Genomic DNA, 22,280 nt, shown 5'->3' with positions numbered 1-22,280 from the left:
ACAGAACGTCAGTTTGGGCCGGTAAAAAGTTCTAAAGATGGTGATAGTCACACAACATATGAATGTATTTAATGCCACATAAAATTACATTTCATATGTAACCATTTAAAAATTGGTAAGAAGGCAAATTTTACGTTATACATATTTTAACTCAAATAAAAAATATCTTTGGAAGATTGAATTTTACTGCCTACATACACAGAAGATTTGAAAAGAAAGAATGAAAAAGAAATAAATCTCTCACCAAATCAGGTCAGGTCAATGAGAAAGAAATCTTAGTAGAGACATAAGGTGGACAACAAACAAACAATTATTCCCTGGGAATCATAATCATGGATCTGTCTTCACATAGATTTGAAGTTTAAATTTATACAACACAACTTGGTTTGAGAATCCCTCAAATGAAGAAAACTAGCATAGAACTAGGTTCTCAGGTAATGATGCCCTGGGGCACTTGATGGAAGCAATCTCTGTGCAGTGGGCACTATTATTGGAAGAACTAATAGTAGGAGGATGTCTATTCTCTCCAAATGGATGTGTAGATTTAATGCAACCCCAACCAATATCCTAGCAGGTGTTTTGGTGGAAACTGATTAGCTGATTCTAACATGTATTAATATATGGAAATGTCAGGGGCCCCAAATAACCAAAACAGTTTTGAAAAAGCAGAGCAAAGCTAGAAGGCTTATTCTGCCAGATACCAAGACTTTTTAATAAGGTCATTATATTTAAGTCAGTGCCATACTTGTACAAGGACAGACAAATAGACCAATGAGGCAGAACAGCCATCTCTACATAAATAAAAAATACAGCCATCTGATGTATGGCAAAGGCGGCAGTGCAGTGTCATAATGTATCTTGGCCCCTACCTCACACCTTGGCAACTTCAAAAGGATCATACACTTATGTGTGAAAGGCTAAGCAACAGCATTCCTAAGAAATTATATAAGAGAATACCTTCATGCCTTTGGGGTAGGCAAAGGTTCCAAGTGAAAGTGAAAGTGAAGTCGCTCAGTCGTGTCCGACTCTTTGCGACCCCATGGACTGTAGTCTACCAGGCTTCTCCATCCACGGGTTCCGAAGGGGAACACAAAAAGCACGTAAGCAAGAAACTGAATGAACTGACCTCACTGAAGGAGAGTTTTTGGGACTTTCCTGGTGGTCCAGTGGTTAAGGATCTGCCTCACAATGCAGGGGATGTGAATTCAATCCCTGGTCGGGGAACTAAAGTCCCACATGCTGTGGAGCGACTAAGCCCGAGCACCACAAGTAGAGAGTCAGTGTGCTGCAACGATCCTGCATGGTGCAGTGAGGATCCCGAGCGTTGCAGCTCAACCAAGACTCGACACAGCCAAATAAATAAATAAATAAGATATAAAAAAATAATAAAGAAAAGAGATAAGCCACAGGATGGGAAGAGATACCTAAAACATATTATCTCTAAAAGTACTTGGATCTAGAATATGTAAAGAATTCCTACCAATTAAAAAATGACATATAGCCTAATAGGAAAATAGACAAAAGGTTTGAGTAACTGCTTCATAAGAGGACATTCAAGTGCCCCAATGTATTAAAAATGCTTAGCTCACTAGTCACTGGGGACATTCAAGTTAAAACCATGGCATAACACCACTAATCACCTATGAGAATGGCTGAACTGAGAAATACAGACAATAGCAAATGTTGGTGGGATAAGGATCAGATGGAACTCCTCTTCATTGTTGCTGGGATTATGAATTGGCACAGACACTTTGGAAAGTTGATAGTATTCACTATCAATTTAGGCATATCCTGGAGCCCAAGCAACGTTGCCCCTAGGTATACACTTGAAAATAAAAGTGCCACAAGGAATATGTATAAGAACGGTCAAAGCAGTACACCTCCTAGCAGACAAAACCAAGTAGCAATCCAAATTCCACCATCAATAGAACAGTTAAATAGTGGTCTATTTATATAGTGGAATGCTATACAGCAACAAAAATGGAAAACCATGGCTACATGTGATAGCATAGATGAATCTCACAACATAATGCTAAGTGAAAGAAACAAGACATAAAAGAGTATACTTTGTATGATTCCACTTATAAAGTTCAAAAATAAGGAAGATTAATTTACATTGTGAGAAATAAAAAATTTATTTACTTTTGGGGAGCAAGTGACAAAAAAGGGTATGAGAGAGATTCCTGGGTACTGATAACATTCTATTTTTTAATTTTTGTGTTGGTTACATACAAACCAGTAATTTATCTTCTGAAAATTCATTAATTTGTAATCTTATCATGTGTACACCTTTTGGTATGATGTCATTCTTCACTAAAAAGTTTACAAGAAGAAAAGGTATGATATATGTTTCTAGAGAGCACTGTATCAGTGAGAATAAAAGATCTCTGAAGTGTTTATAACCAGACCTAGTAATTCCACTTCCCATGACACTAATCAGAAATGTATTCCAATGCTGAGGTATCAGGATGCCCATTTCAATATTTTTTAAAGCACGAAAGCTAAGGATCTAAACTATAATTAGAAGAGACTGATGAAATAGATACAGTACAGCAATGAAATGTACCATCTTTAATACTTAGTCAGAGAGTAGAAGAAAACTCTGTACAACATTATGTAGAAGAAAAAATATAACATGCGTCTGTGTATGTGTGCATGCATGCTAAGTCGCTGCAGTAGTGTCAGACTCTGCGACCCCATGGCCTGCAGCCCGCCAGGCTCCTCTGTCCATGGGATTCTCCAGGCAAGAATACTGGAGTGGTTTGCCATGACCTCCTCCAGGAGATCTTCCTGACCCAGGAATCAAGCCTGCATCTCCTGCAACCCCTGCATTGCAGGTGGATTATTTACTGCTGAGCCACCAGGGAAGCCACCATTTCAATTTTGTTTCAAGAATGTGTGTGGGAGTGTGTATATAAAGGAATACAGCAAAAACTTAACAGCTCTTATGTCTAGGTCTGTGCTTAGTCACTCAGTCATGTCAGACTCTGTGACCCCATGGCCTGTAGCCTGCCAGGCTCCTCTGTCCATGGGGATTCTCCAGGCAAGAATACTGGAGGGGGTTGCCATGCCCTCCTCCAGGGAATCTTCCTAACCTAGGGATCCAACCCAGGTCTCCTGCATTGCAGGTGGATTCTTTACCAACTGAGCCACCAGGGAAGTCCCTGTCTAGGTCATTATGTGATAAATGCATTTTTATATTTTCTCTGCTTTCCAGTTTTCTACATTTAGAACTTATTACTTTTACAATCATGAAAATAATATGGACATAGTCAACCCCATAAATCTAGCTACATCTGAGCAACACTTGGATTCTTTGACAGAAGGGAGGAAACAGTAGCTTACCTTTTCCAGAGCCATCATTTGGATTAAAGTATAAATGGGAAGTGAAGAAGAAGAGAAAGAAAATACAAATGGTTCCTTCAAGTATCTTGGTTGGAAGGGAAAAAATCCTGCTTTCTTTGACCTTCTATTTTTTTTAGTCTAGACAAGTGTTTCTTAAATTTGGCTGTACAAGGAAGCTTTATAAAAATACTGATTCCTGGGACCTTCACTCACAGATTTCCATTTAGCAGGTCTAGCCTATGTTCTGGAACTCGCCAGAGGATTTGAATGCAAGGCCAGGGTTCCATTTTCTTTCATCTTCCCCCCTGAGTAGAAGTTAGAAGTTAAATTCCTATCAATAATAGCTTCATATATGTGTAATGGGTTAGCTGGCTACAAAGTAGGCAATCCATACACAGTTTCTGATTAACGGACAGAGAAACTTTTCTGGGAGATGCAGGGCACATCTTCATTGTTAGGGATTGCTTCTTGCTAGCTTAGAGGGTCATCCAGGTTCAGAGAGAACCATTCTGGAATGAGGGGACACTGGTCCATGGCTCCAGTGGGACCCTAGGTGGCTTAAATCAACCTTTTAAAATCAAAGTCACTTGCCAGGGAGTCTATGGCTTAGCTTCTTGGGGATGCAACACAGCTAAGATGAAATCTCACTGGAGTCAGCAGTATAACTGAAAGTGCAGAGGGAGGAAAATTCAGTTATACTATAAGAATGTCAGTTTTGATTACTGAAATTTTCCCAATGATGAAATATGCTGTTGGCCAGTGACAGAGTCATCTAATTTGAAGCAAGAAGAAAAAGCAAACAGTGCTTTATGCTTACAAAGGCTTTCAACATATTGGATGTTTTACATATTCTCAGACCTTACCAAAAAAACCATGGCAATAGGGAATTAGCATCCTCATTCTAGATTTTAGGAAGCTGAGACTCAAAGAGGTTAGGCAGCTTCCCCGTTGACACAAAGATGGCACGGATAAGAACAGATCTGAAAGCTTGTTTATTTGTCCTCAAAACCTATAATCCCTTCACATAATCAAAATGTGAGCTTGTGTCATATAAGTGATGGTAAAGGGAATCCATATCAAACTCCATGTGACACTCCAGTAAGGTTTCTACATTGTCAATAAGTCAGTATAAAAAGAGACATTCCCTGCAATAAAGGATGCTGAAACATGAAATTTTTCTTAGTAGTCAATGATCTCTGTCAAACACTTAGACAATGAATTAGATTGTGGTCTTTCTGAGATAGTTAGTGGAAAGATAGAGGGGTGAGGTTCATTAGTGGCTTTGAAACTCTTTCAACTCAACTAATTTTATGAAAAAACAAAACCACATAAACTACATTATAACTTGTGCTTACTGGAATTTACTCTGAGGAAACTGTGCTGGGGTATCTAAGGCCCTGGGCTTCCCTGGTAGCTTAGATGGTAAAGAATCTGCCTGCAATGCAGGAGACTCCAGTTCTGTTCCTGGGTCAGGAAGATCCCCTTGAGAAGGGATAGGCTACCACTCCACTATTCCTGGGCTTTCCTGGTGGCTCAGACGGTAAAGAATCCGCCTGCAATGCAGGAGACCTGGGTTGGATCCCTGGGTTGGGAAGATTCCCTGGAGGAGGGCATGGCAACCCACTCCAGTATTCCTGCCTAGAGAGTCCTCATCGATAGAGGAGCCTGGTGGGCTACAGTCCATGGTGTCGCAAAGAGTAGGACACAACCAAGCGACTAAGAACAGCACAGCATCCACGGCCCTAGCCAGGTTCTTAGGTGGGGTTATTGTCAGTAACTACCTTTGTGATCTTAGGCAACTCATTGCCTCTCTCTGGGCCTCCATTTACTTGACAGAGGGAAAAAAGAGAGAGAATATTTAAATAAACTGGGAAAGCTATGAGCACTTTACTGATTTGGTATAAGCTATGGATCCCTTCCCTAGATGATGCACATATACACGTACATGAGCAATTTTGAAAGTTCTGGCTGTTCACAGGTATTCCAAAGACAATTTGTAGACCTCCAAAGACTATACTGACCCATGATTTAAAACACCTCCAGTGTGTGAAAATAGGATTATAGTCATGTTTATGAAAAGAGCCCTTATTCTTTAGAGATACAACTGTAAATACGTACGAATGAAATGCTTTGGTGTCTGGTGTGTGCACACATGCTCAGTCACATCCGACTCTTTGTGACCCCATGGACTGTAGCCTGCCAGGTTCCTCTGCCATGGGATTTTTCAGGTAAGAATACTAGATGGGGTGCTCGCTTCGGCAGCACATATACTAAAATTGGAACGATACAGAGAAGATTAGCATGGCCCCTGCGCAAGGATGACACGCAAATTCGTGAAGCGTTCCATATTTTTAAAAAGAAAAGAAAAAAAAAAAAAAAAAGAATACTAGATGGGTTGCCATGCCCCCTCCAGGGGATCTTCTGAACCCAGGGATCGAACCCATGTCCCTTGCATCTCCTGCACTGGCAGGCAGATTCTTTTACCACCTGGGAAGACCCTTGATGTCTGGAATTTGTTTTAAAATGAATCAGTGTGTGTAAGGAAGGGTGGAGGTACTGGTGGGGGTTACAGATGAAGCAAAGACTGTCCATGAATTGATAACTGGTAGAACCAGGTGATTAGGTACATGATGGTTCTTCATAGTGTTTTCTCTGCTTGTGTGTGTTGAAGTTTTCCATAATAAAATAAATGTACACAATAAAATTATCCATTATTTAAAAAATACCCAGAGTAGATCATCTCCAGTGTTTCCTATTCTTATATTTGATTTAGCATTCCAAGGAATCTGCAGAGAAAATGGCATTCCAGAAACATTTTATGTGCTGAAGGCACTGAATCATTATCATTCTTCCCTAATGGCCCCTCTAGACTAAAGGGTTCATCGTGGTCAAGTTTTCCAGATGGTTCTGTGAAGTTCCATTTAATCACTTCCGTAAATATACTTCTGGGGAAAGAGTAGCAAAATCAAAGAAGCTGGAAAAGAGTTGGTCTTTAATCATTTTACCTCATAATGTGGCTCAATTTATTTTCAAGGATTTCTTGGGAAGAACAAAACACAGTTGCAAATGGCTTTTAGTGGCATAGAAAATACTTGGTTAGGATGTTGGGCGAAACAGTATAGAACCTAAGACAGGACACGGGCATAAAAGACAGCAGCACGGTGGTCAAAAACTTGTTCTCCAGAGTCATGAGGCCTGGGATCCTGTCATTGCTGTGTCAATCAACTCACTATACAATCAAGCGGAAGTCACCTACCCATTCTGAGCTTTCACTTCCCTATCCATAAAACAGAAATAACAGCACAATATCCCTCACAGGGTTATTATGAAGGGTCAAGTTGTGTCTGACACCCACCAAGCACCCAGTAGATGCTTACCATTGTTCTCTCAACTGGGTAAATATAAAAAAACAATGAGAAAAGGCAAATAAACAACCAAGACATTATCAGTAATTGCCTCTGGATTGTGACTAATGGGTGATTTTTTTCCTTCTCTTTTTTTTTTCAGCACTTTTCAAATTTCCACAAAGTAGCTGTTACTCTTATCAGGAGAGAAAAAAAGTTATTTTAAAAATGTAGAGTGAAATCTAATAATCAAAACAAATGAGCAAATATAACCAAACAGAAACAGACTCGTAGATACAGAGAACAAACCAGTGGTTACCAGAGGGGAGGGAGGTGGGGTGAATGAGTCAAAGAGATGAAGGGGATTAAGAGGTACAAGCTATTAGTTATGAAATAAGTAAGTCACAGGGTGCTATGTACAGCACAGGGAACACTGTCAATAACACTGAGTATGATGACTAACTTTGTATGATGACTAATCTAGAGAAACACTGGATCACTATGTTGTATACTTGAAACTAATACAATACTGTACATCAATCAGACTTTAATAAAATAAGAGAAAAAATGAATTTCAAAAGTCCTTCTTGAGAAAGGTTACTGTCCAGAAGGGCTGAACTATGCCTGTCCCACACGGTATTTTGACAAACAGATCACTTCAGAGGGGAGTAATACGGGATGACTAGCTGTCCACGTTCTCCTACCAGACACTCCAGACACTCGTTGTCAGATGGAAGATCCTTGTAAATGCCAATAAACTTTCAAATGTGGCGCTCCTGGTGCAGAATGAATAGAGCTTGCCTCTGTCCCTGTTTCTTGCCATCCTGCTGTTCCCTACCACACAGCCTCCACATCAGCAGTTTAGCCCTTTTGAGAAGTATTGGCCCCTTGGAGAGTATCGCAAGCACTATGCCAAAAAAATTCCACATTCAGGCACACTACTTTGCACTCAGTTTCCTGGGGTTCATGGACAACCCCCCCATAGCCTGTCTCCACTGATCAAGAACACCTAAGCTATGACAGCAAATTTAGGAATATATAAATACACATAGAGAAAAACTGACGTGTACAAGTCTGAAACCATAAGCCAGATAAATTGGAGGATAATGATGGGTATTACATATGTAGTCTTTGTTTTGCCAAAGAATTTACATTAGGGTATCTATAAATAGCAAGCCCATACAGTGTGTTTGAACCATGCTGCTATAAAATCAAATGCTAAGCCCCTTCCAGAACATACCTACTGCAGAGCAACAGGCCCAATTAAAAAAGCTGATTATTAGTTTCAGTCTTGAGTTTAGTTACATTCATTTCCAGTATTCTAGATCACCTGTGAAGTGTCCACTACCCCGTATCACTTAGGTGAATTAGGTCAATGACGCACAATGATAGAGAGCCAGTAACTTCTGATTGGAGGGGCAGTGGTCCGTGTGTGGGGGTTGTGAGACCCATTTGGAGTGAATTGTCTGTGGTGAGATGGATCCCATCTCCTTATCTCAGGAAGGAAAACAGTGAACAGGATTGAGTCCTTACACTGTACTGGATAGGTGTTAGGTCATCTCTCTATGCTTCTCAATGATTCTGGAAGGTGGGGTTTTTGTCCCTGTTTATAGTTAAGTTTTAGAAAAGTTGACACACATGTTCCAGGTCAGACATTTGCCCCCAAAATAAAGATAATGCCAAGCTTTCCATCTTGGATTAGCATCTTTGATGGTTAACTTGCAGAGGCTGGGATACTGTCCAGCCGGCAGGATCACTTAGGATGGGAGTCACTTAGCTCTGCTTGTGAGCCTGCTGACTTGTCAATGGCTTCCAGGGATGGGTGTGAAGGCAGAAAAGGAGAAGACTCTTCTTGGCCCCATCTGACCTGCTCTCCACACTGGCATCCTCCTCTCCTTCATTCCTCCACAAGAACTGCCCCACATTCCAAAGACACCCAGGGAACCCACAAGGAGATCTGGAAAAAGAGCCAGGAGCCCTGCACTTAAAGAATCCATATAACTACAAACTCCATCTTATGGTTTTTACTCCCGACTGAGATGCCATTTGGCATCGCACAGCTAGCAGCCGCATTTTACTTGATCCTCTTCCAAGATTTCCAAACATGCGCCTGGCACCCGCGAACGTCTCGGAGTAAGTGTAACAGGGACAGAAGTGCCGCGGGCTGGTTTTGTGTATGTCAGTGTAGCTCTCACAAAAGCGAGTTTAAGTTCGAGGATTAACTTCCACGAGAGGAACATCAACTTTCTCGAGAAGGTAGCATTTCCCTAATTTTTCTGAAATCAGTGGTATCCGAGGTTAGGGATGAGTTCGGTTAGCCTAAGGGTCTCAGGCCCTTGGGATACAGGCGAACCTTTGCTGGTTCGCAAATGCCCCGGCTTTTCTGGAGGAGTGTCCTGGGCTGTCTGTCCCTCAGCCTTCAGAAGCCACCTAATACCCACACGCACTTTAGGCACATGAAGGTTCAAGGCACAGAACAAGCACGCCACCACCACCCAGGAAAGCGATCCGAACCCGGAGCCACTGTGAACTGCGGGTGCTCGCAGGGTAGGAGCCCAGCGCAACGCCCCGAGGCCGTGCGGACAAGAAGACTGGGTCCCCAGCGACGTGGTCCAGCATCGCTAGCAGCGAGTCCTGCCGGACATTCAAGTCTCAAGGGAGTACAGTCCTTGAGAAGAACTAGGGAAGCGTCTTAGCCTCCGGCGCCAGCGCCAGTGGGGAGGAAACAAAGGTGGACAGAGAGGAAGAGGAGTGAGTTTGTGTTCTCTTGGGGCAAGCGTGCGCGGTACCTTGGATTCCTGACTGCCGGTGGATGCAGGAGAGGGCGGCTGCTCGGCGCTCGCCGTCTCCTTGGGCAGCCCGTCCACGCCGTCCTCGCGGGCGCCGCTCGGGGGGATCATCGTGGCGGCGCGGGAACGGTGTTGGGCTCCCGGAGGAACAGCGAGGCTCGCCTCCCGCTGGAGCGCCCTCCCCGCCGCGCGCAGGCTCGCTCAGCTTCTGAGGCCGGGGACTCCCATCCTCGCCGAGGCGCCGCCGCGCCCTCCTCCGGCCTCGCCCCCGCCCCGGCCCTGCCCACCTCCCCGGCACCCGCCCGGGCTGGGGGAGAGCGCGCCCGCCCCGCCGCGCCCGCGGCCACCTCGGCGACGACCGCACAGTGGTGACTGCCGCTCGGCCGCGGGCGAGTGGGCTCCGGCTGACCCGCTCGCCGGAGGAGGGTGGGTGGGGGCGGGTGGCTCCGGGGCGGGGCTGCGCGGGCCCCGGCGGGGAACCAGAGGGGGCCGCGCCCTAGAGAGGCCCTGCGACCAGGCTGGGCGAGCTCGGGTGCTCGGCACGGTCCCGGGATGCTTTAGGAGGTAGAAGGAAAATTCAGACCAAAGCCCAAACGAATGATCCAGCGGGAGGGACCACCTGCAGCAACTCCCTCCTTCTGCACCCAGAGAAACTGCGACTCTCAGGGAGCCGGGATCCGGTGACTTAGCCAAGTTATTTATAGGGTTCAGTGACGGAGGAAGCAAGCAGAGCTGGGGTTTCCTGGCCTGAGGGCGCTCCTCTTTCGTCGGTTCAGCTTTGGACTTAAGCAGAGAGATACTGCAAAACGTGGATATGCCCTAGTTTGGTTGTGTTAAGCCGGTCACACTTTTTACGTATTTATTCCTCAGAGCCACCCTATTAGGCTAGGTGTTATTAACATCGTTCTCATCTAGAGATGAGAAAACCAGGAGAGTAACTAATTTGCTCTAAGTGGCTGAGCTGTAAGTGGTGGAGCTGGGATTTGAACCCATTTTAGCTTCAAAATCCATGCTTTTTGAACTGTGGAGCCTCAAATCCAGGCCAAATCTTCTCAGCTGTGGAGTAAGTGGGCATTGCAAGATAGTAAGAATGTCAGGGCTGTTTGCGGAGGGGCAAACCAGTGTGCCTTAGATCTTTTGGAAACAGAGGGATGGTCCCATGAAATTAAGGGGCAGAAGGACCTGGTACCTTTTGAAGAAAAACCTCAATGTGCAGGGAAGGAAATACGTCTGGATATTTAAGTCACACCCCCTCCCATACAAAACTGCTCAATTTTCCCACAGGAAACTATAAACTCATGCTCAGATTTTATTTATTAACTATAAATGTTTGTAAGGCCAGCTTCATGGTGTTACTGAACGCAAGTTCGTGTGCCCAGTGCACAGTGAAGCCAAACAAACTGAAAAGTCGGAGTTTGGGGCAGAGAAAGATTTACCCCAGGGCTTTGCAAAGAGACAGGTGGCTCATGTCTCAAAACCCCCAAACTCCTCACAGGGTTTCAGCAAAGCACTTAAAAAAATAATTAGATTTATTTATTTACGGCTGTGCATTGCTGTGAGGGCTTCTCTCTAGCTGTGGTGAGTAGGGGCTACTCTCTAGTTGCAGTGCACGGAATACAGGCTCTCGGGCAAGCAGGCTTCAATAGTTGCTGCATGTGGGCTCAACAGTTTTGCTTTCCAGGCTCTTAGAGCACAGGCTCAGTAGCTGTGGCACATGGGTTTAGCTGTTCTGTGGCATGTGGGATCTTCCCAGATCGGGGATCAAACTTGTGTCTCCTGCAGTGGCAGGCAGACTCTTTACCACTGAGCCACCAGGGAGACCCTCAGCAAAGCACTTTTAAAGGCAGCTTGAGGGAGGGGCATGGTTAGTTGTTGCAAAATTCTTGTAAGAATTCTCTATTCTTGTAGCAGTCCACACAGTTCATAATGTTCATGTAGACCTCCAACAAGGCAAATGTTATTCTCTATCCTGCAACTTTTCATCTCTGTATGGATGGACTCTTAAAGGTCAGAGCCTTGAGAATAGTCTCTCCTGTATATTTCAGCCTATAGGCAACATTCTTTTACAAAAGCAGGGCCACCAGGACTAAGCTCCTGGGCAACAGAACACAAAGATTAAAGTGAAAAGGAACAGATCTAATAGGAGCCAGTGTTTTCTTCCCTATTACAGTGGGTATACGGTCTGTGTAGTCACACAAAGGCCCTGCACTTGTGTAAATGCTCTTCTGTCACTGTCTTGAAATTCTTGATACTTTCTGAGCAAGAGGCCTTGCATTGGCATTTTGCACTGGACCCTGTAAATAATGTATTTGGTCCTGTGTGTCTGCCATAGCTTATGTCCCTTGGAAAAAAACAAACCTATTATTCTTTTCATCCTGGACATCACTTGAAAGCTTCTGTTCTAAGTGACGGCCTCTTACCTGGCAATTGGCTCTGAGAGCTCTAAATACCCCCGTGACCCTTAACCTCTTATATGACCAGGTCATATCAGCTAACCTGAATGACTATAGCTTTCTCCTCCTCCTAACACAATTCTTGTTTTCTCCATAGAGACAAAATTCTAATAGTGAAAATCACAACAGAACAGTACACAATGGCAGGAGCCGCAGAATCAACACATCTAGCATGTATTTTGTGTCAGACATTGTGCTGGACACTGATGATAGAGCAGAGAGAAAACAGATTAAGATTGTACTCCTAGGAGGTAGAACAACTGAATCTCACACACATGCACACACCCACACATACACATTTTTCATGAACTGGGATAAAGAATAGTACAGGACTCTAGTGTGTACAAGTGCAAGGTCTGACCTAGTGTGGGACCAGAGAGAGGTTTCCTGAGAAAGTCAAGCCCTCAAGTTCAAGGAAAATTCCAATCTTGTTGGGCAAGCACACTGTGGCTTACAACAAGACATTTTTCATCTTTAGATTTTTTTTTTAAGGAATTGAAGAGCAGCTATAAGATGTCATCCTTCATTTTATAAATGCTTACCTTTGATTAACACTAGTAATTCTCCAATAGCTTAAGCTTAAATGTGGTCCCCTTGAGGGAAATGTTAAAGGAGCTAGTACATCCTTCCTCCTCACCGTACCCCCATCCTAGTAACAGAAATCTTTGGTCTGATAAATAATAGCTACCTTTCCTAGGAAACTGTGGAATTACCCATAACTGCTAAAACTAAGCAAGCCTTTCCTCATGTATCACTTTCACACAAATCCCTTTCCATCTCACATTTTATTATTTAGCTAACTTCTTTTGTTCTTCAAAACACATCCCCAAACATTTATTCTTCTTGAAGTCTCCTTCCTTGACTCTTTTTGTCTGATTTAGGTTTCCAAACCTAAATGCTGTGTTCTCACGGCATCCTTCCCTGAATAATCAATGACAAAGTTGCCTGTCCTCCTACTGGGCTCTGAGCTCCACTGGGGCAAGACCATGCTGTGCTCATCTTGTTTCCTCAGCCCTTGGCTGATGGGGAAAGGAGACTGCTCTTGTAGCCCTGGAGCTTTAAGATGGCCTAGCCATTTGTTACTCCAAGTGTCCTACACAATCTGAATGGAGAAAGACCGGGATGCTTCTAGAAAACAGTAGGATTTAAAATCAAACAAGCTCCTAGATAGCAAGGATTTTGCCTTCATTGGCTTAAGAGAGGATCTTACACTGAGAGTCACGCTATCTGTGAACATGGTATTCACTGGTTTGGGGAGGTAGGGGGTCTGTACAAAGGCTGTTAGGTCCACAGCTCCTCTCTGGGATCCGGAGTGCAGGAGGACAAAACACCACTTTGTCTGAGTCTGTGGGGAGAGGGCTGCTGGCAGAAATAGGATGCCTTGAGGCCTGGGTCATAGGCCACTTCCACTTTGGGACCTAGGCTACTAGGCCTAATTTCGAGTCCTGGAGTGATGAGAGGCCTCCTATGTTGTCATGAAAGCCTGCCCTGACCTGGTACTAAGGGGACACTGGTATATTTAGTAGTTATGCCCAGAGGACAGTGGAGAGGACTGATGGTCTCCGTGTACTGGAGTCCGTGGGTGGTGATTCCAGAGGACACCTCATGAAGCACTGACATCCCTGAGAAGTGGACTTTTTCAGTCTCCACGTAAGATATCCTTTCAGGACTCCTAGGTATCCTGGGGCGACACCTCAAAGAAAACTGGATGGAGGTCCTGCATTAGAAGCTGGGGTGACAGTTCAGCCATGGCTATCATGATGACCTCATTTCTACCAGAGTTTGGGAAATTCAAGTTGTGGATAATTATCTTAAGTCTCGAGTCTGGAGCAGAACCCTGTGATTTTCATAGCTTCCCTTCATGGTCCATTTTACTCTGGTTACTTGTTAAATATCAAGGGAGTAGAAGTGTGAGGTGTGCAGAAAGGCAGCTTCACAAACTTGATGCTCCCTCTCCTGGTCCATTTATTAATTCATTAATTTGTAAAGACAGCAAAGCCCTCCTCATTATTGCATGCAACTGTGTTTTTGCAGTAACACTGATGAGCAGAAGAGTGTATAATATTACCAACCTTCTCCCATTGCTGTGCTCCAAGTGTGGATAAAGAGACTGGACTTTAATTATATGGACTTTGGCTTCTTCTAGAGCCAAAGTAAGTAAAAAGATACCATCAAGACTACTTAACTAAAACCGTCAACTTATGAAGGGTACAAAAAAGTACAAAGAGGGAATTCCCTGGAGGTCCAGTGGTTCGGACTCTGTGCTTTTACTGCCAAGGGCATGGGTTCAATCCCTGGCTGAGGAACTAGATCCCACAAGCTGTGCGGTGCAGCCAAAGGAAAGAGGATAAGGACAACAAGGGAAAGGGGAAAGGGAAGATCATCAGAATGTCCTGGGGGTGGAGAATGACCTGGGTAAAGGAGAGAGGGTCTCAATAAAGGAGTGTTTCTCAATGTCTGATGTATCTGAGTCATCATGGGTAATGGCATGTATGACTAGGGCACATGGTTAGAATTTGGTTGTTGATAATAACAATGAAACTCTGGGAGTTGGTGATGGACAGGGAGGCCTGGCGTGTTGCGATTCATGGGGTCGCAAAGAGTCGGACACGACTGAGAGACTGAACTGAACTGAACATATATTGGGCTCCTATTATGTTACAGACAATTTCTATATGAGTTCACTTAATCTCTACAGAATCATAGCAAGATAAAGAGAATTAACTTAGATTCCACAGTGAGCATGGGAACAGGATTTGAACTCAAGATTTGAGCTCCTGCTTCTGGGCCAGGTTTTGGCTTTGCTCTGCTGATCCCCAAACAACATTAGAACCCAGATCTGGTGATGAGGCAGCAGGACTGAAAGGAAAGGACTGACATGAATGAAGAGCCAGAGGCCTATTAGAAGACACAGGGAGAGTCCTCCAGAGAATGAAGCATTGCTCACTCCATTCTTTTGTCTGAAGAGTAAATAATAACCACATCTACACTTTGAAAGTGATAGCCAAGAAGTCAAGACAAAATAGGCATTCAGCCTGCGAAGGAGACACTGGGAATCCTAACATTAAGCCTTATGCCCTGGCTACTTTGTCTGAAAACCTGCCTTAAAGCCCAGAGAAATCAAGACTTTAATTTTTTATGGCTAACACAACAACAGCAGCTCCTACTGTTAATGACAGTCTGCAATTCTCACAGCAACTCTGGACTGGTCTCTCCTCAGCGCCAAAGTGAATCATTAAATTTGGAGACTCTTATTGTCAGGGTGAATAAGATCCAGCTTAAGCATCCTCACCCTGTTTTCTCTAAGTACCGATCAATGAGAATAACGGCAATGTGAAGAGTAGATAATATCTGACCAGCGCGGCTTGGCTGCATTGGAATTCATCTCCCACTGGAGGTGCTTAGACCTCATGTAGCAGCTTTCTGGTTAAAATCTGCCTCTTTTCTCTAGACAGAGCATGTGTGGGCTTCTCCTAGTTGGTTATAATCTGTGAGAAGAGGGCGGCTTGAATCTTTATTCTACATCTGGTGGAAAGGCCATGAACTTGAACTCCAAACATCCCAGCTCTTCTGCTCACAAGCAACAAGATCTTAGACGACTAATTTCCTCTCTTTCAGTCTTGGATTCCTCAAGTCCAAACAGGGATAACAATCCCTAATTCAATGGATTTCTATAAATATTAGAAGATTTATCTTTATATTTATAAATGCCTGGTCCTGATATTATTAGTCCTATGATTTTGGTCAAATATATTAGCTTTGAGTTAGGTTTTCTATTCATGACAGCCAAATGCATAGACAATATCAAAAGTGAATCTTTTCTGCATCTCCAAAATTATGAATATCTCCTTTCTGAAGAGTTTGGATTGAGCAGATACCTCAAGTTTCTTATAGATTTTGCCCCTTTGGTTAGTCATTAGCATTGAGCTCTAGGTATCTATTATGAGTTCAGGCCCACAGTTTAAAAGTCGCCAAGTCCAGCTCACTCTGGCCACGTTGCTCCTCAAAAATGCCTGGTCTGCTTGGTGCTTGCCACTCTTCCCTGCAGCTGAGGAGCCCTCACCATTCCCGGTCGCCACCAGACCTCAGCAGCTACCAGCTGAACGCATCCTGTGTCTTCCTCTTACTTGATGTCCTTTAGAATGTCAGTTCCATGGGGTCAGAGGCTTCATCTCAACTCTTCATCACATGTCTCTGATGCTTAAGTGTTCATGTGATAGGTGCTCAGTGAATATTTGTTAAATGAATGGAAGAGAAAATGTCAGTGCTGGAGAGGAACTTGTAGGTCTAACGAAAAGCTATTTTTTAGCAAGAAAAATGGAAGCTCATAAAGGTTACATACTTACATAGAGTCAACTAGTATGTGGCACAGTGAACCAGTGTCTGTTTATTGCTCACCAATCCCGATGGTCGTTGCATATTCAGTTTTGGAATATACAGCCAAATTACCAGTTACATGTGTTTTTTCCTCCAAGTCTTCAAATTTATCATGACATTATGCATGGAATTCCTAAAGATTCATTTCCATAACAATAGCTTTATCATTATTCAGGCAGTTTTCAAAAAGAATAGTGAAGAAAGTAAGAACCTTCCAGAATTCCACAACCTACTGGTAATAATTATTAGCATTTTGGTAAGCCTCCTTTCTAGAAGCACAATATATATGAGTATATTTTAAATTTATATATAGTTACATAAAAATGATCTTGGGACACTAAGTGTTTTTGTAACTTCCTTTCCTTAACATGTCACAGATAGTTCTGTGTCAATAAATATATGTACATATTACCATTTTTAATGGACATGTATTCCACTGTATAGATGCATCATGATTTATTTATGAAGGCTTGTTTATGCTTTTTGCTAGGAACTGTTAGAGGGTAATTAAACACTCATTCTCGGGACTTCCTTGGTGGTCCAGTGGTTAAGAATCTGCCTGCCAGTGCAGGGGATACAGGTTCAATCCCTGGTCTAGGAACTAAGATCCACATGCCGGGGGGCACATGCCCCGTGCCACAACTACTGAGCCAAGTGCTGCACCTCCTGAAGCCCACACCCTAGACCCCATGCTCCACAACAAGAGAAGCCTCTGAAATGAGGAGCCCCTGCACCACAACTAGACAGGAGCTCATGCAGCAAGAAGACCCAGTGCAGTCAAAAGTAAATACATGAAAATTAAAAGCGCAAAACAAAACTCATTCTCTCTTTTATTGCCAAATGTCAACCTGGTGAGGTAAGTACTATTAGACCCATTTTGCAGGTGAGGTCATTGGAAGTCTGAGCAGCTTTATGATTCCCCCAGTGGAGACGGTAAGTGGAGAGTAGAGATTTGGGCCACATCTCCAGATTCTAAAGCTCAGGCTCCGGACAACATGTAGGCAGACCATAAACTTAGTGCGATTGCTGCTGGGTCAGAAGCTTGCACAGCACGTTGGAGAGCACAGACGGGAAGAAGGGCGCCCATCAAGTAGGGAGGGTGTTTGGGAAGCTTCTAGTGGAGTCTGAAAAGTGACTACAATTTTTGTGGAAGGAATCTGTGGCAGAATGTATAGTATCAACACAGACTTAGGAGGGTACTTAAGTAGGATCCTGTTCCAGCTTGTTACAAAACTGTTTCTTTTCTTCATGAGTAACATTTACCAATCACATAGACAATGCTCAACAAAGGGAAAGGCTAGAGAAATTCTCTGCCTAATAGTTTCAAGTACCTTTATAAATTGCCCTGGGGGGAGTTAGAGCTCAGTCAGTCTGGGAGGAACAGTATTGGTCAGTCACAGAGAGAAGGAAAAAAGCCATCAAAAGGGTTTCTGGAAGGTTAAATGGGTCACGGAGTAAGAAAGGCCAGCATTCAGAGTTCTGAGACGCACAGAGAATCATCACACCAGGCAACCAGGCACAGGGAGCCCTAATTCCCTCTGAAGCAGGAACTCATTCGATAGGTTCAAAACATATGTGTAACTTGCACACTGTAACCTCTAAAGGATTCAGTTCAGTTCAGTCACTTAGTCATGTCCGACTCTTTGAGATCCCATGAACCGCAGCACGCCAGGCCTCCCTGTCCATCACCAACTCCCGGAGTCCACCCAAACCCATGTCCATTCAGTCGGTCATGCCATCCAACCATCTCATCCTCTGTTGCCCCCTTCTCTTCCTGCCCTCAATCTTTCCCAGCATCAGGGTCTTTTCCAGTGAGTCAGCTCTTCATGTCAGGTGGCCAAAGTATTGGAGTTTCAGCTTCAAAGTCAGTCCTACCAATGAACACCCAGGACTGATCTCCTTTAGGATGGACTGGTTGGATCTCCCTGAGGTCCAAGGGACTCTCAAGAGTCTTCTCCAACACCACAGTTCAAAAGCATCAATTCTTCTGTGCTCAGCTTTCTTTATAGTCCAATTCTCACATCCATACATGACCACTAGAAAAACCATAGCCTTAACTAGACGAACCTTTGTTGGCAAAGTAATGTCTCTGCATTTTAATATGCTGTCCAGGTTGGTCATAACTTTCCTTCCAAGGTGTAAGCGTCTTTTAATTTCATGGCTGCAGTCACCATCTGCAGTGATTTTGGAGCCCCCCAAAATAAAGTCAGCCACTGTTTCTGTCGTTTCCCCATCTAATTGCCATGAAGTGATGGGACCGGATGCTATGATCTTAGTTTTCTGAATGTTGAGCTTTAAGCCAACTTTTTCACTCTCCTCTTTCACTTTCATCAAGAGGCTCTTCAGTTCCTCTTTACTTTCTGCCATAAGGGTGGTATCATCTGCATATCTGAGGTTATTGGTATTTCTCCTGGCAGTCTTGAATGCAGCTTGTGCTTCCTCCAGTCCAGTGTTTCTCATGATGTACTCTGCATATAAGTTAAATAAGCAGGGTGACAATATACAGCCTTGAAGTACTCCTTGTCCTATTTGGAACCAGAATATTCAATTTGTGCTCTGTTGATCATGATGTATCTTGGGGTTTTTTTTTCCTTTATTTATTTATTTTTTTTCCAGTGGGTTTTGTCATACATTGACATGAATCAGCCATAGACCTATACGTATTCCCCATCCGATCCCCCCTCCCACCCCCCTCTCCACCCGATTCCCCCGGGTCTTGGTTTTTTTGTGTGTGTGTTTTAGATTTATTTTTAATTGGAGTAATATAATGTGCTTCCTGGGGCTTCCCAGGTGGCACAGCAGTAAAGAATCCACCTGCCAATGTAAGAGACACGGGTTCGATCCCTGGATTGGGAAGATACCCTGGAGTAGGAAATGGCAACCCACTGCAGTATTCTTGCCTGGGAAATCCCAAGGACAGAGGAACCTGGCAGACTACAATCCATGGGGTCACAGAGTTGGACACAACTGAGCCACTGAGCATACATGAATAATTGCTTTACAATATTGTGTTATGTAAGTTTCTGCTTTGACTTCCCGAGAAGTGAGCAGTAAGACTGATGTTGTAAAACACAGAATGGGAAGTCCAGCAAAAACACCTAATATTTCCTGTTCTTTATCCATAAAGCTTTGCACTTATTTTGAAATATGTTCTAAAAGCTTGTAGAGTCATGCTGTGGGCAAATGAATCTCAAAAATTCTCTTTACAGTGTTTTCCATGGAGGGTTTATATTACTGCTTTGTCCTTCTGCCTTTTGTAACCCTCTGTGTTCCTCTAATAACTCACTTGGCAGCCCTAAGCCATCCATCAGGCACTTGACAATTGGCCTGGAAAAGATGACTCAGGCCTTAGCTTTAAATGCCACTTTCTTCCTCCATAGCCAAGGCAGACTTAACCATAGAGCCTGGACTTAGGAAACATACCTATGTTTCATCTGTCTTTATTCTTGCAGAGATGGCCAGGAAAATGGGGATTCTGTCTCCTCAGTTAATAATGATAACTTATCTGTTGCAGGGTTTAGTGAGATGGTATCAATGGAGTTGTTATTCAATAGACTTGGAGGTGGTTGTTGTTTACACCGTATTCTCCTGTTTCCTTCTTTAAATGTAAGTTGCTGAAATGTCCCATGTCTACCAAGCAATGGCTGAGAACATCGAGGAAACCCAGGCTGGCTAGTAACTCTACTGTGTGGAATCACTGAGTTCCTTAGAATGCAGTTAGAGTTGCTAATGTATACAATGAGATGAACACCAGATTTTAAGTAAGATTCCCCCCTAGTTTACCATTTGCTTATCCTCAAAGCTCCCTCCCCACCCTCCTGATATGTGAGTGACCATGTCTTGTTGCCTCTACGTCTTACATGGTCTTGGAGTAAGGAGTTATTATTCAACTTTAGATATTTGAGATAATTATAAACTAAGGTAGAGATGTTTACATAAATGAAGTCCTTATTTTATTCACTGATTTATTTATCAACAGTTGCTGAGAACTGCTATGTAGCAGGCACTTTATGGTTCCAGCATATTTCCTGACCCAAAGGAAAAATCCAGCTTTGTGAGGATGGCAGAACTGGGACAAAGAGTAACCCCTGTGTATGACCAGCAGGCGGTAGGAGCCAGAGGAAGAATGAGTTAATTCGGCTGAGAAGCAAGGGGGAAGATTCCCCAAAGGAAAGCAAAATTATCAATAACACGGTAAGGTAACATAGTAGTTTTTCAAAAGGAGCAGAAGAAGGTCATTCTTGGCATCTTAAGATGAGTATACTTCTCTGCTTATATTTTCTGTGACTATTATTATTACTTTGAGGCTTTGAGGGGTAGTGAAGGGACCTGGAATTGTCACCATCAATTCTCGCAATTCTTTCTCATTGAATTTGTCTTAGTTATTGTCCTGATATAACCCAATTCTCACTCAAAATTCCCTTCCTTCCATGACACCCACTACGATGTTCTTAAAGCATATATCTTAGATATGTATGCATATTGGAAAAGTATGGGCAGTTAATTCATGTGTATGAGCATTTTAAATTACATAAAACATATTGCACTGTAGCATATTTCCTCTAACTTATCTTAGGAAACACAGTTTGATTTTTAAAACCAGATTAAAAGTAAAATATGTAAAAATCATTTAAAATGGATGAAGACCCATTCTATCCTAAGACTGCCATGACTGACTTAATCCATCCTCTGTGGATGGTTAGGTTGTTTGCATTTTTTGCTTATCATGAAGAGTGCTGCTTTGAATATTCTTGTCTTTGACTTTGGGTGCAAATGCATAAGCATGAATTATGGGTTCCAGTTGTTTTCTCCAATGTGGACACTGCATTATTTTTAAATTTTATCATTGTGGCTTTATTTGCATTTCACCATCACACTCTAATTTTCACATTGTCAGTATTCCTTCCGTTGTCAGTAACTATCACTTTCTGGTAACCAGATGTGGGGCTGACCCCCTGCAAAGGAAGCTGCTCTTCACACTGACAGAGACAGCAGACACTTGCCATGTTGTGTTTTGCAGATGTGTTCAGACACCTGAGTTAACAGACATCTCTGGCCATTGTACTCAAATCCATGCTGCATCTCACCTCAGCTCCTCCTTCCTTTCTTGGACTTACATCCCCATGATTTCATATCATAACAGTCCCAGACTATATAAAGCATCATATAATAGTCTTTGGTCCCAGACAGCCTGACATGAGATCACTCAGTTTAGTCAGCCTCTATCTTAGATGAGGGTTCGACTACACTGACTCTTGTGACTCATCCATAAATAGTGACCTAAGCCATGGCATTCAAAACACAGGAAACATTCAGCAAGGGTCAAATGCACCACTACAGAGCAACAAGCATGTACTGAGTGTTTTTATGACCCAGTCACTGTTTTAAGTGCTTTTACATGCATTATCTCACCTAAGTCAGCAAGGTAATAATATTATTTACACTTTGCAGATGAGGCCCTGTGACTCAGAAAGGTGACACATCTTGCCCAGAGAGCACAAAACTAGTAAGTGAAGGCATTCTGATTAGAGTCTTGCTTTTGTATGCTATACTCCCTCCAAATTGAGCACCCTGTTAGTATTCAAAATACAAGTGGGAAATTCCAGTACACTCTTGTGACTTATCTTTCATTTACAGGCACATACAATTAGGGCCTATGGTATGAATTAGTTCAAACAAATTGGAAGAACTGAGGCCATGAAGAAGGCTTTTATTGAAAAACTCCCTCAATTTCAGTTTTGTAGCCCTTATGCATGTTCTTAGAAACATTCATTTTCTAGGTTAAGATGGAATTCAGACTGAAGATTCAATAATCTTCAGTTGTCTACCATTGTCTAACAATCTGTTGTTGTCTAGTAGGAAACAGCCATCTGTAAAGGTATTACTGAAGATTTTTTTGATACAAGGAGAAATCTGTTACCTTGAACAAACTTTTACATTTCAGAATTACTGTAATTCAGGGGAGTACTGAG

General features: G+C 43.1%; 1 protein-coding gene and 1 non-coding gene across 5 annotated transcripts in view; one reads left to right on the top strand and one right to left on the bottom strand.

Annotated features, from left to right (window-relative positions):
* STAC (SH3 and cysteine rich domain) overlaps positions 1 to 9,702 on the bottom strand; it is a 112,468-nt gene extending 102,766 nt beyond the window's left edge. For all 4 annotated transcript variants that reach the window (XM_061127746.1, XM_061127748.1, XM_061127747.1 and 1 more), the window contains exon 1: positions 9,479 to 9,702. In XM_061127746.1, the coding sequence (XP_060983729.1) occupies positions 9,479 to 9,589 (111 nt within the window). In that variant the 5' untranslated portion in view covers positions 9,590 to 9,702. The remainder of the gene's footprint in view (positions 1 to 9,478) is intronic.
* LOC133046347 (U6 spliceosomal RNA) lies at positions 5,592 to 5,698 on the top strand. The gene has a single exon (XR_009690478.1). It is a non-coding gene; the product is annotated as a U6 spliceosomal RNA (small nuclear RNA).
* Positions 9,703 to 22,280: the final 12,578 nt, after the last annotated feature.

The sequence above is a fragment of the Dama dama genome, chromosome 24 (genome assembly GCF_033118175.1).
Source record: "Dama dama isolate Ldn47 chromosome 24, ASM3311817v1, whole genome shotgun sequence".
Lineage (NCBI taxonomy): Eukaryota > Metazoa > Chordata > Mammalia > Artiodactyla > Cervidae > Dama > Dama dama.
This window is presented reverse-complemented; position numbering and strand designations above follow the sequence as displayed.